The sequence below is a fragment of the Bubalus bubalis genome, chromosome 23, assembly GCF_019923935.1.
Source record: "Bubalus bubalis isolate 160015118507 breed Murrah chromosome 23, NDDB_SH_1, whole genome shotgun sequence".
Taxonomy (NCBI): domain Eukaryota; kingdom Metazoa; phylum Chordata; class Mammalia; order Artiodactyla; family Bovidae; genus Bubalus; species Bubalus bubalis.
The window spans coordinates 35,568,447-35,581,162 of NC_059179.1; the positions used below are offsets into that span (position 1 = coordinate 35,568,447).

Genomic DNA, 12,716 nt, shown 5'->3' on the forward strand with positions numbered 1-12,716 from the left:
AAACTTTTGTTAGATAATTAGCAGGATGGGATTTAGTATGACCGTGAAGGTGGAACCAGTGACTTTTCATTAGCAAGTGTTTCTGTTAGCTATCCTGAGGGAGATAGAAAGTTCATGTTTATTAAATATCCACTTGATCCTCAGCACTGTATCAGGCAGTTTAAATGTCATCACGTCCTCATAAGGACACTGTAGAAGTGTTGTTAACCCCATTTATTGTTGAGAGAATTGAGCCCCAGAAAAATCAAGTCTGACTTCTGATAGATGGTAGAGCCAGGATTAGGACTTAAAGCTTATACTGTTTGTACTTTACTAAGAATGAGTTGTATGAGTATTTATTGTTCAATAAACGTTTGATAACCTACCCAGTTCCAGAGACTACCATAAGCCTGGAGGATGCAGTAAGGAGTAAGGTACAGGTTACTGCAGACACAGCTACCTGAAGCTGGGTCAGACTTCACAGGTTAAGTGCACAGCCCTCCCCAAAACTGCCCTCACTTCAGACACCAGCTGCAAGTTCAGGGGTGCCCAGGCCACCTGCACTTCTGGACCAGCTGGTTACAAGTTGAGAGGTGCCGTAACCCTCTCAGGTTCAGTCATTAACTAGATAACGCACAGAACTCAGGAAAGCACTGTACTTATGATTATAGTTTTATTCTAAATTATAAAAATCAGGACTAGTCAAATGAGACACATAGGGTGAGATCTGGGAGCATCACAGACAAAGCTTCTGTGTCCTTATGTGTGCTTGGTCATTCAGTTGTGTCTGGCTCTTTGCGACCCCATGGGTTGTAGCCTACCAGGCTTCTCTGTCCATGGGATTCTCCAGGCAAGATCACTGGAATGGGTTGCTATTTCCTCCTCAAGGGGATCTTCCCAACTCAGGGACTGAACCCATGTCTCCTACATTGCAGACGGATTCTTTACTATCTGAACGACCAGAGAAGCCCAAGAATACTGGAGTTAGGCAGCCTGTACCTTCTTCAGGGGAAGTTTCCGGCCCGGGAATCTTAACTGGAGTCTCCTGCCTTGCAGGCTGATTCTTTACCAGCTGAGCCATCAGGGAAGCACTCTGTGTCCTTAGGACAGATGTTATCCTCCCAATGTATCAGTGTGTATTAGGATGCTGTCCTGAGTTTTAGGTGTATAGAGTTAATTGGGAATTGTGTTTCCTATGATTGATTGACTCATTGACCACATGGTCAAACTCAGTCTCCACCCCTATTCTGACTCTGGAAGTCAGGTGAATTTCTTGTGGCTTAGAGCTCCAGGACTTTAATCAGTCACTTGGTCTTTCTGTTGTGGGCAGCTCCTATCCTGAGTCACCTCTAGCATAAACTGTGAGCCCACAGTGAATAATAGAGACATTCTTGTCAGTTGGGAAATGCCAAGGTTTTGGAGGCTGTATCACCACACAGTCGATGTGCCCTGAGAGTGACATGTAAACAGACTGTTTACATGTAACAAGTGTTGTAATCAGATTCTGAAAAGAGTGCTATATAATTTCAGAAGTAGCTAATTTTTCATGGTGTCTTTCATTGTCAGTAGAAGAGTGAAGACAAAGTGTGGGGATTAGATAGGACATCCTGGATGGAGAAAAACACAGTTCAGTTCAGTCCTGTTGCTCAGTCATGTCTGACTCTTTGTGACCCCATGGACTGCAGCATGGCAGACTTCCCTGTCCATCACCAATTCCTGGAGCTTATTCAAACTCACGTGCATCGAGTTGGTGATGCCATCCAACCATCTCATCCTGTGTGGTCGCCTTCTCTACCTGCCTTTAATCTTTTCCAGCATCAGGGTCTTTTCAAATGAGTCAGTTCTTTGCATCAGGTGGCCAAAGTATTGCAGTTTCAGCTTCAGCATCAGTCCTTCCAATGAACACCCAGGACTGATTTCTTTTAGGATGAACTGGTTGGATTTCCTTGCAGTCCAAGGGACTCTCAGGAGTCTTCTCCAACACCACAGTTCAAAAGCATCTGTTCTTCTGCACTCAGCTCTCTTGATAGTCCAACTCTCACATCCATACGTGGCTACTGAAAAAACCATAGCTTTGACTAGATGGACCTTTGTTGGCAAAGTAATGTCTCTGCTTTTTAATATGCTATCTAGGTTTGTCATAGCTTTTCTTCCAAGGAGCAGGTGTCTTTTAGCTTCATGGCTGCAGTCACCACCTGCAGTGACTTTGGAGCCCCCCAAAATAGTCTCTCACTGTTTCCCCATCTGTTTGTCATGAAGTGATGGGACCAGATGCCACAATCTTAGTTTTTGAATGTTGAGTTTTAAGCCAACTTTTTCACTCTTCTCTTTCACTTTCATCAAGAGGCTCCTAAGTTGTTCTTCGCTTTTTGCCATAAGGGTGGTGTCATTTGCGTATCTGAGGTTATTGATATTTCTCCTGGCAACCTTGATTCCAGCTTGTGCTTCATCCAGCCCAGCATTTCGCATGATGTACTCTGCATATAAGTTAAATAAGCAGGGTGACAATAATCAGCATTGACGTACTGGTTTCTCGATTTGGGACCAGTCTTTTGTTCCATGTCCAGTTCTAGCTGTTGCTTCTTAACCTGCATACAGATTTCTCAGAAGGCAGGTCAGGTGGTCTGGTATTCCCATCTTTTTAAGAATTTTCCACAATTTGTTGTGATCCACACAGTCAAAGGCTTTGGCCTAATCAATAAAGCAAAAGTAGGTGTTTTTCTGGAACTCTTGCTTTTTCGTTGACCCAATGGATGTTGGCAATTTGAACTCTGGTTCCTCTGCGTTTTTTAAATCCAGCTTGAACCTATGGAAGTTCACGGTTCACGTACTGTTGAAGCCTGGCTTGGAGGATTTTGAGCGTTACTTTGCTAGTGTGTGAGATGAATGCAACTGTGCGGTAGTTTGAGTATTCTTTGGCATTGCTTTTCTTTGGGATTGGAATGAAAACTGACCTTTTCCAGTCCTGTGGCTACTGCTGAGTTTTCCAAATTTGCTGGCCTACTGAGTGCAGCACTTTCACAGCATCATCTTTTAGGATTTGAAATAGTTCAACTGGAATTCCACCTCCACTAGCTTTGTTCATAGTGGCATATACACCCTAAAGAACATTATATTTTGGGACAGTAGTAAGTAGTGATGAGTAGCTTGATCATAGGAAATATGAAGGGATAGGTGGGAGCCCGAGTACTCTATAAATGGTAATCAATAGCATCTCCTGAATGCTCATGTGCCAGGTAGCATTTATATATACATCAAGTCCTTTATATATACATCAAGTCACTGACTCCTCACAGTAACCTTTCAGGTAGGTATTATTGCTATTTTGTAAATGGAGAATTGAGGCACAGAGAGATTCTGCCAGTGGCTCAGAGTTGCTTAACTTGTAAGCAGTGGAATCAGAATATAAGCCTGGTTTTATTGTCCCTTGATCACTGTAACTGGAGAAGGCAATGGCACCCCACTCCAGTACTCTTGCCTGGAAAATCCCATGGATGAAGGAGCCTGGTAGGCTGCAGTCCATGGGGTCGCTAAGAGTCAGGCACGACTAAGCGACTTCACTTTCACTTTTCACTTTCATGCATTGGAGAAGGAAATGGCAACCCACTCCAGTGTTCTTGCCTGGAGAATCCCAGGGACAGAGGAGCCTAGTGGGCTGCCGTCTATGGGGTCGCACAGAGTCGGACACAACTGAAGCGACTTAGAAGCAGCAGCAGCAGGTCACTGTAACATTGCTTTCTTATTACCACACTAAAGAAATTGACTTTATTCTGCAGGCAAGATAGAACTATATATAATTCTCCATTTTATAATATGGAGATGGGTTGGAATGGAGATGCGTTATTTTTTTTATTGTGTGCTGGACGATCATGTGCCGGACACCTTGATTGTAAAATCATTAGTAGTAATAATTTGAGGCCTAGGAATTTGTTATATTCCCGGAGAATGCTGGGGACACTAGAAATTCACAGCCAACTAAATTCTAAGTCAGGTGTTGAGGTGATTCACAGCCACGCTGTAGTTTCTGAAAGTCCTGTCTTACGGGTTCGCTTTTACTCCTATTGGGTCTCAGGTCAAAGGGGGTTCCGTGTTCTACTCTCTGGTTTCCTAGCTCTGTGAAACAGTCCAGTTTCTTAGCCCTTTGAACCTGACCTCCAACTTTGAAATTAGTGAATGCCTGTATGGAGAAATGGTGAGGCCAGTTCCTTTTCTAGTTGACTTCAGTGAGAAGGTTGGTTGGTCCAATTAGGTATGTTATGTGGGAAGTGGGAATCTTCTTTCATTTATTGTTTTTAAAACACTTACAAACAAACAGCCAAGCAAACAAATCTGCTCTTTTCATCTGTTTCAGAGCATTTAATCATATCTGTTAAAGAGATCTGGGAATATTATTTTTAGCAATGTACTCATGTGATATAATCTTACTACAGTGAAAATTATATATATGTAACTAAAGCTGGTCTTACAAAAATTAATTCTGTTGACAGGCTTCTTTTAAAATCTTTTGTTCCTTCACAAACAGAAGCTAGTAAATGTTATAATAATTGTTAAAACATCAAGAGTTGTTTACTTTTTAATTTGTTTGCTTTTCAAAATGTGTTTACAAAATGAATTCTTGACTATAATATTTCATTTTGTTCTGTCAAATACAATCTGAATGAGGGACTTCAGTACCTGTTGGTACCTAAACAGAAGTTTAACAGTGTCTAAAGGAATCGGATACTTTGAGTAATGTAATTTGTTGTTAGCAACTTTTTTTTTCTTATATGTTTTCTTAGATTTAGAGAGGATAGTATGGTATAAGTAAATGAAGATATGTAATTTTCCCCTGTGAACAAGAATGCTTAAAAAGGGAGAAATACCAGTTATTAATATAGAACTCCTGCTTTTACACAGTTATATTTTTCCCCAACAAACTTCATTTTCTTTTGTGTTTGTTGTCTTTTGGAATAACTATATATTGATGTAATTTGCATGAGTATGCAAAATGCTAAAGAATTATAAAAAGTATATATGTTAAGATAATCTAAAACTAGGTTAGTGAATTGCAGATGTGCAACTTTAACTGGAATATCATTGTAATCACTTAGCTGATCGGATGAAGTGTTCTGTCTAGCTTCATGAGAATTTGCAACCAGTGGGGAAGAGTAACGCTATAAGGTCATTTGTTAGAGAGTACCAAGGTGGTTTTATTTTATCTATCTAATTGAAGTATAGTTGCTTTACAATATTATACTAGTTTCTGGTATGCAACATAGTGATTTGATATTTTTATAGATTATATTCCATTTAAAGTTATTATCAAATATTGGCTATATTCTCTCTGCTGTATGTTATGTCCTTGTATCTTTTTTATGTATACCTAGTACTTTGTACGTCTTAAGCCTCTTCCCCTATCTTGTTCCCTCCACCACCCCTCTCCCCACTGGCAACCATTGGTTTGTTCCCTGTGTCTGTGAGTCCGTTTTGGTTTTGTTTTATTCATTTGTTTGTTTTATTTATTTTTTTTTTAATTTCACATGTAAGTGAAAACATACAGCGTTTATTTGTCTTTCTCTGAGTTACTTCACTAAGCAAAATACCCTTCGGGTTCATCCATGTTGTTGCAAATGGCAAAATTTCATTCTCTTTATGGCTAAGTAATATTCCATTGTGTGTGTGTGTGTGTGTGTGCGCACGCCACATCTTCTTTATCCATTCATTTCTTGGTAGACACTTAGGTTGCCTCCATATCTTGACTTTGAAATAATGCTGCTAAGAACATTGGAATACATATATCGTTTTGGATTAGTGTTTTCATTTTCTTTAGATATATCCCAGAGTAGAATTGCTGGGTCATACAGTATTCTGTTTTTAATTTTTTGAGAAACTTTTATACTGTTTTCCGTAGTGGCTGCATCAATTTACGTTCCCATGAAGAGTACAAGAGAGTTCCCTTTTCTTCACATCCTCTCTAACTTTTGTTATGTCCTCTTTTTGATGATAGCCATTCTGACAGGTGTGAGGTGATGGTTCATTGTGGTTTTGATTTGCATTTCTCTAATGATTAGTAATGTTTAGCATCTTTTCATGTGCCTGTTGTACATCTGTATGTCTTCTTTGGAAAAATGTCTATGCATGTCTTCGCAATCAGGTAAAAAAAAACTTTTTTAAAAAAATTTGATATTTAGTTCTATGAGCTCTTTCTATATTTAGGGCATTAACCCCTTATCAGACATCATTTGTAAATATCGTCTCCCTTTCAGTAGATTGTCTTTTTGTTTTGCAGATGGTTTCCTTTGCTGTGCAAAAACTTTTAAGTTTGATTGGGTCCCATTTGTTTATTTTTGCTTTTGTCTCCCTTTCCTGAGGGGGCACATCCCCCCAAATAATCCTACAACTATGTCAGAGGGTATCCTGCCTATGTTTTCTTCCAGGAGTAGGTATGGTTTCTGGTCTTATATTTAGGTCTTTAATCCATCTTGAGTTTATTTTTGTATGGTGTGAGGGCATGTTCTAATCTCATTGTTTTGCATATAACCATCCAGTTTTCCCATCTGTACTTGTTGAAGAGACCAGTTTTTCTCCATTGTATATTCTTGCCTCCTTTGACATTGATTAATTGACCATAAGTGTGTGGGTTTATTTCTGAGCTTTCTATTCTGTTCCATTGATCTTTTTGTCTTTTTTATGCTAAAACTATTCTGTTTTGATTCCTGTATCTTTGTATTATAGCCAGAAGTCATGGAGCAGGATGCCTCCAGCTTTGTTCTTTTTTTTTTTCTATCAAGATTGCTTTGGCTATTCAAGATCTTTTGTGGTTTCATACAAATTTTAGGATTATTTGTTCTAGTTCCATGAACAGTGTCATGGGTGTTTTGCTAAGGATTCCACTGAATCTGTAGATTGCTTTGTGTTCAGTTCAGTTCAGTCATTTAGTCATGTCTGACTCTTTGTGACCCCATGGACTGCAGCACGCCAGGCTTCTCCGTCCATCACCAACTCCTGGAGTTTGCTCAAACCCATGTCTATTGAGTTGGTGATGCCACCCAACTGTCTCATCCTCTGTCGTCCCCTTCTCCTGCCTTCAATCTTTCCCAGCATCAGGGTCTTTTTCAATGAGTCTGTTCTTCGCATCAGGTGGCCAAAGTATTGGAGGGAGTTTCAGCTTCAGCATCAGTCCTTCCAGTGAATATTCAGGACTGATTTCCTTTAGGATGGACTGGTTGGATCTCCTTGCAGTCCAAGGAACTCTCAAGAGTCTTCTCCACACCACAGTTCAAAAGCATCAGTTCTTCAGCACCCAGTTTTCTTGATGGTCCAACTCTCACATCCATACACGACTATTGAAAAAAACCATAGTTTTGACTAGACTGACCTTTGTTGACAAAGTAATGTCTCTGCTTTTTAATATGCTATCTAGGTTTCTCATAGCTTTTCTTCCAAGGAGCAAGCAAGCGCCTTTTAACTTCATGGCTGCAGTCACCATCTGCAGTGATTTTGGAGCCCAAGAAAATACAGGTAGTATTGCCTTGGGTAGAATGGACATTTTAACCATATTAGTTCTTCCCAGGTGGCTCAGTGGTGAGGAAATCTGCCTTGCAATGCAGTAGATGCAGATTGATATCTGGATCGGAAAGATCCCCTGGAGAAGGAAATGGCAACCTGCTCTAGTATTCTTGCCTGGGAAATGCCATGGACAGGGGGCCTGGCGGGCTACAGTCCATGGGGTTCCAAAGAGTCAGACATGACTTAGCAGCTTAGCAACAACAGTTCTTTCCCAAGGTTTCTTTAAATGAAGGTTTACATAGAACTTGAGTAAAAGATCACCCTATGGTCTTATGAGAGAATGGACAACAGGGCAAAGGGGAGAAATGGGACCTTACAGTCTAGTGTTGAGAAGAGAGAAAGGAGTATGGTGGCCTGAGAGTACATGTTAGTCAGTCAGCAGCAGCAGTAGAGCTCATGGGTGAGAAATAACTGGGAACTCATTTTAGATTTATTCTTCTTGTTGCCCATTGTAATATATAATAGATAGTTAATGAGTGTGAAAAGAATATTTTGAATAAGTCTTATGTGATTAACACTCATACGTACATTAATATACGCAGTGTTCAAATTTGCTCTCTTACAGTGGTTTGATAGTTCCTGAAATACGGGGAAATGAAACTGTGCCTGAAGTTGTTACAACATCTGGCTATGCACTGTTACATTTTTTTAGTGATGCGGCATATAATCTCACTGGTTTCAACATTTTTTACTCGTAAGTGTTTTTTTTTTTAATTCATATTGTAATAATGATTCTTATAATTTGACATAAAAGAGTTTATTATTTGTTTGTATAAATGTCTTATGTACCAGGAATCGGCTAGGGTGTTAAATTCCAAAATATACAGCGTCTCTTCCTGTTACATAAGATTTTTAATAATATGATCCCCCAAATCCTGTCTAAGCTTGTATTAGGATAATTTGTAAGCTTCAAGGCACCATGGTAACAAGTTAGGTTTGGTTGAAAATTAATTACAGAATTAAAAATCGTTGGGAAACGATTAAGTAAAGAAACACACACCGAGTGTAACTTTAAGTCACAAATGTTCAGGATTGCAGAGAGCTGTTATCTGCCCCTCTGTGCTCCAAGGTATTTTATACCTAATCTGAAGAATGAAGAGAGCTACATTTTCATAGTCCTTCTTATTGCAGAAACTGTGCTGAATGCTGTATATACAATAAGATTCTTTAATTCTCTTCACGTCAGTTCTGTCAAGTGAGTATTTTCCCCATTTTACACATGAGAAAATTGAGGCTTAGGAAATAAGGTAAGTGGCTATATACCACTGTCTCTTTAAAATTAGAAAAATAATATTTCTTGAGTGTCTCTTATGTCTAACTCTCTGTGCAAATTTTTTAGAAGTCCAAAGGTGAAGTGAATTAGCCAGAGATTCTTTTGGTTGTTTTCATTAGGAATGACCACAGAAGAATTTGATACATTTTTTTGTTTGTTTCTTTTCTTCAGTTAATGTAGAAAATGATAACCGAGGATTTTTCATGAGGAATAAGACATCCTAAATATCCTTGAATCAGCAATTTATTATAGAGTTTATTTATATCAAGCATGTACACAAGGGAGAATAAATATATAGTAAAATATAATCAGTTAGGGAGCCTTAAAATAAAATCTGATAAACACCTTTTAACTTCCACAACAGTGTTTAGGTGATAGCATGCTATTTAAGTATCGTGTGGCAATGGCACCCACTCCAGTACTCTTGCCTGGAAAATCCCATGGATGAAGGAGCCTGGTAGGCTGCAGTCCATGGGGTCGTGAAGAGTCGGACACGACTGAGCGACTTCACTTTGACTTTCACTTTCATGCATTGGAGAAGGAAATGGCAACCCACTCCAGTGTTCTTGCCTGGAGAATCCCAGGGATGGGGGAGCCTGGTGGGCTGCCGTCTATGGGGTCGCACAGAGTTGGACACGACTGAAGCGACTTAGCTTAGCAGCAACCAGGGTATGTTTTGCCTTCTCTTACTGTTTCATGTATTCATGACCTTATTTTTTTCCTATAAAGTGTACTTATATCCTATAAAACATTTGAGTACTTGAATATTTACCAGACATTGTGCTTGGAACTGTATAGATCCTGCAGATGTTGAGTGTGTAGCCTTGGTAGCAGAGTAAATTCGTTGAATGGACTGAGGCCAGTTGAAGATATGTATACCTGAATCGCCTTAGGGGTAAAAAAGTACAGAGTAAAGAATTGAAGGCACACTGTAAAATGTGTTAAATGAAACACATGGACACATATAACAGTTATAAATTTAACAAAATACCAGCCCAGATTATTTTTCTAATCATCTTGAATTTGAATATATATGAATTATATTTTACAGAATCAATTCTTGTCCTAACAATTGCTCTGGTCATGGGAAGTGTACAACTAGTGTCTCTGTTTCAAGTCAAGTGTATTGTGAATGTGATAAATACTGGAAGGGTGAAGCTTGTGATATCCCCTACTGTAAAGCCAATTGCGGCAGTCCAGATCATGGTTACTGTGACCTAACAGGAGAAAAGTTGTGTGTCTGCAATGATAGTTGGCAAGGTAAGTGGCTTTTGGAACGTATAGTCACATAGCTAATATATTAATACAAATAATACCTACACTCATTTGCTGTAGTTTGCACACCCAAATCTCATAGATTCATTTTTAGAATTTCAATAATAGTCAATGTCTTAATAATTTGCTTCTTCAAAAGGCTTCCCTGGTGACTCAGATGGTAAAGAATCTACCTGCAATGCAGGAGACCCGGGTTCCATCCCTGGGTGGGGAAGATCCCTTGGTGAAGGGAATGGTTATCCACTCCAGTATTCTTGCCTGGGAAGTCTCATGGACAGAGGAGCCTGGTGGTGTGTAGTCCATGGGGTCGTAAAGAGTTGGACATGATTGAACGACTTTCACTTTTTTCACAAAATCAGTAAAGATTTTGTCTACATGCTATTACAAGAATCAAATAAGTTTATAAATGAAACTCTTTAAATTGTAGATGTATGAGTATTGATTTTCTTTAATTTTTTGATGGGTTCCCAAAGATTTGGTGGCTTGGCTAAAATTAACACCTGGTACATCAAAATTTGATTTATAATGGGTAACATAAATAGCATATTGTAAAAATAGATGCTTATCTTGGAAGGTACTGGACTATATTAAACTTCTTTCTTAGTAAAGACTGACCTCTTGTGGCTATTTTTAAAAGAACATAGAATATTTTAAAAAGTTTTTCAGTTGCTTGTGGCAAAAGCAGTAAGAATTAGGGAAGAATTTCTAAATAATTTTTATCAACATGTATTATTAAATATTAAATTTAGAGTATATTGACAAGTTTTAGCTTTAGGTATTTGGGTATAAAATCATAAATCTTACTATTATATAGGGTCTGTATAAAATATATTTATAGATTGGGCTGGCCAAAGCATTCATTTGGGTTTTTCCCTTGCGATGTTACAGAAGAATCCCAGCGAACTCTTTGGCCAACTCCAGTACTTACCTACCGATAGCTTGCTTTGTGCAACTTATATTTACACATTGAGAATCCTGTGTATTAATCCTGTTGATGGGGGAAATTTGACTCAAGAAAATACATAATCTAAAGTTACATGACCATGTGTAGCAGTCGTAGCAATAGTTCCTATCAGACCCAGGTGAAAAGCAAAGAGAGTGTGCTCCTCATATTTAACTTTCCTCAGACAAATTAAACAAATGTTGCTGAGTGTGCTGAGTAGTTATTTGGAGCAATTATTTTAGGCTTTCCATAAATTATGCCCATCTTTAACACATGTTATTTCATTAAAAAATTAGTTACTCCAACCATATGAAATATCAGTGATTATTGAGTTGCATTTGATTCCCTATTATGATTATGACAGATACAAATTTTTCAGTGTTTTTGATTATAGGATGTATTTTGTTGAATGGCTATTTTAATAATTCATGGCCTTTCTTCCCTTAAAAAGTGCCTTGAGGTATCTTTTTTTTTTTTTTCCATTTCAGTCTTGAGTCTAAAATAATGTCCTTTTCTCTGAAGAGACTAGTAAGTACATCAAGAATATATTTAAGCTAAGGCCTGAGAAATAGAAGTATAGCTTATATGCAAGGTTTTTTTTCTAACTTGTCTTCATCTGCTATTAGTCCCCAGCTCATCTCAACAGTCTTAAAAGCAAACGAGAAATATATTTGTAAAATATTCTCTATGAACATCTTTGTCCTTTCTTTGTTCTTTTCTTCCATCTTTAAAATACTTTATTTTCTGGGTGTTTTGTAATATATATCTGGTTGAAAATGTTATCTGTTGTTTTTCTGGCTATGTTTATTGGCATTTCACATTTTATTATTCTTGTCAGGACTTGACTCTTAAATGTCTAAAAGAAAGTGGAAATGGGGGAACAAATACTGGGTATGTTTACTTTTAAAGCAAAGTGATATTATGGAATAGATGGTAGTAGTCGACAGGTGGAAAAAATAAACCAGCAGGCTTCAGGGTCCAATTCTTAATTTATTACCACAAAACATTCCCTCCCCCAATTCTATGGAGTTGAAAAACAGATTATCAGGTTTTGTATGAAAGATCATTACTTGGACAATGAAAAATCGTCCCCGGTCCTTTCCTATTCCGGCATATCCTGTTCAATTCTGTCCTTTAGTCCTCTAATTCTTTATGAATATTCAGTATTCCTTTTCAGTCCAGTCATAGTTCTCAGGGAAGGATTGAAGTTGGATGTTTTCAGCCTTTGAGATTATTGATTAAAAGATAGCATCTTAATGTGTAAGTCAGGTAATTTGTAGTTTTCTATAGTGTTTCTGATTCTTTAAATTTAGTTACAGTTTGTTTGGATTTATTTCGGTTCCTTGCGTGTTCTTTGTCCCTAAATATCTCAAGGCCTTTCTTATTTCTGCACTTCTCCTTCACACCCTCAGCATTCTCAGGGCAGGTCCTGCATTAGATGCTTTCCTAGCACTGTCTCCTTTCAATTTGTAGCATCCACCACAGTTATGCTGGTGTGATTCTTTGATTATCTTTCCTACTGGAATGTAAACTCCATGCAGTTAAGAATAATTATGTTTTGATCATCTTTATATCCTCAGCATCTTCTCTAGTGCCTGTTGTATAGTAGGCACTCAAACTGTTTTCTTTTTTTCCTTAAATGAATGAATTAGAAATGTTTACTTTGCCTGTTTAGTGCTGTGTGGACATTCAGGTACA

General features: G+C 38.2%; 1 protein-coding gene across 5 annotated transcripts in view; it reads left to right on the forward strand.

Moving 5' to 3' along the window:
- The window catches only part of ATRNL1 (attractin like 1), an 802,632-nt gene that overhangs the window by 40,274 nt on the left and 749,642 nt on the right, over positions 1 to 12,716 (forward strand). For all 5 annotated transcript variants that reach the window (XM_025273995.3, XM_025273996.3, XM_044935104.2 and 2 more), the window contains exons 4-5: positions 8,093 to 8,221; positions 9,852 to 10,060. In XM_025273995.3, coding sequence (XP_025129780.3) covers positions 8,093 to 8,221; positions 9,852 to 10,060 — 338 coding nt within the window. The remainder of the gene's footprint in view (positions 1 to 8,092; positions 8,222 to 9,851; positions 10,061 to 12,716) is intronic.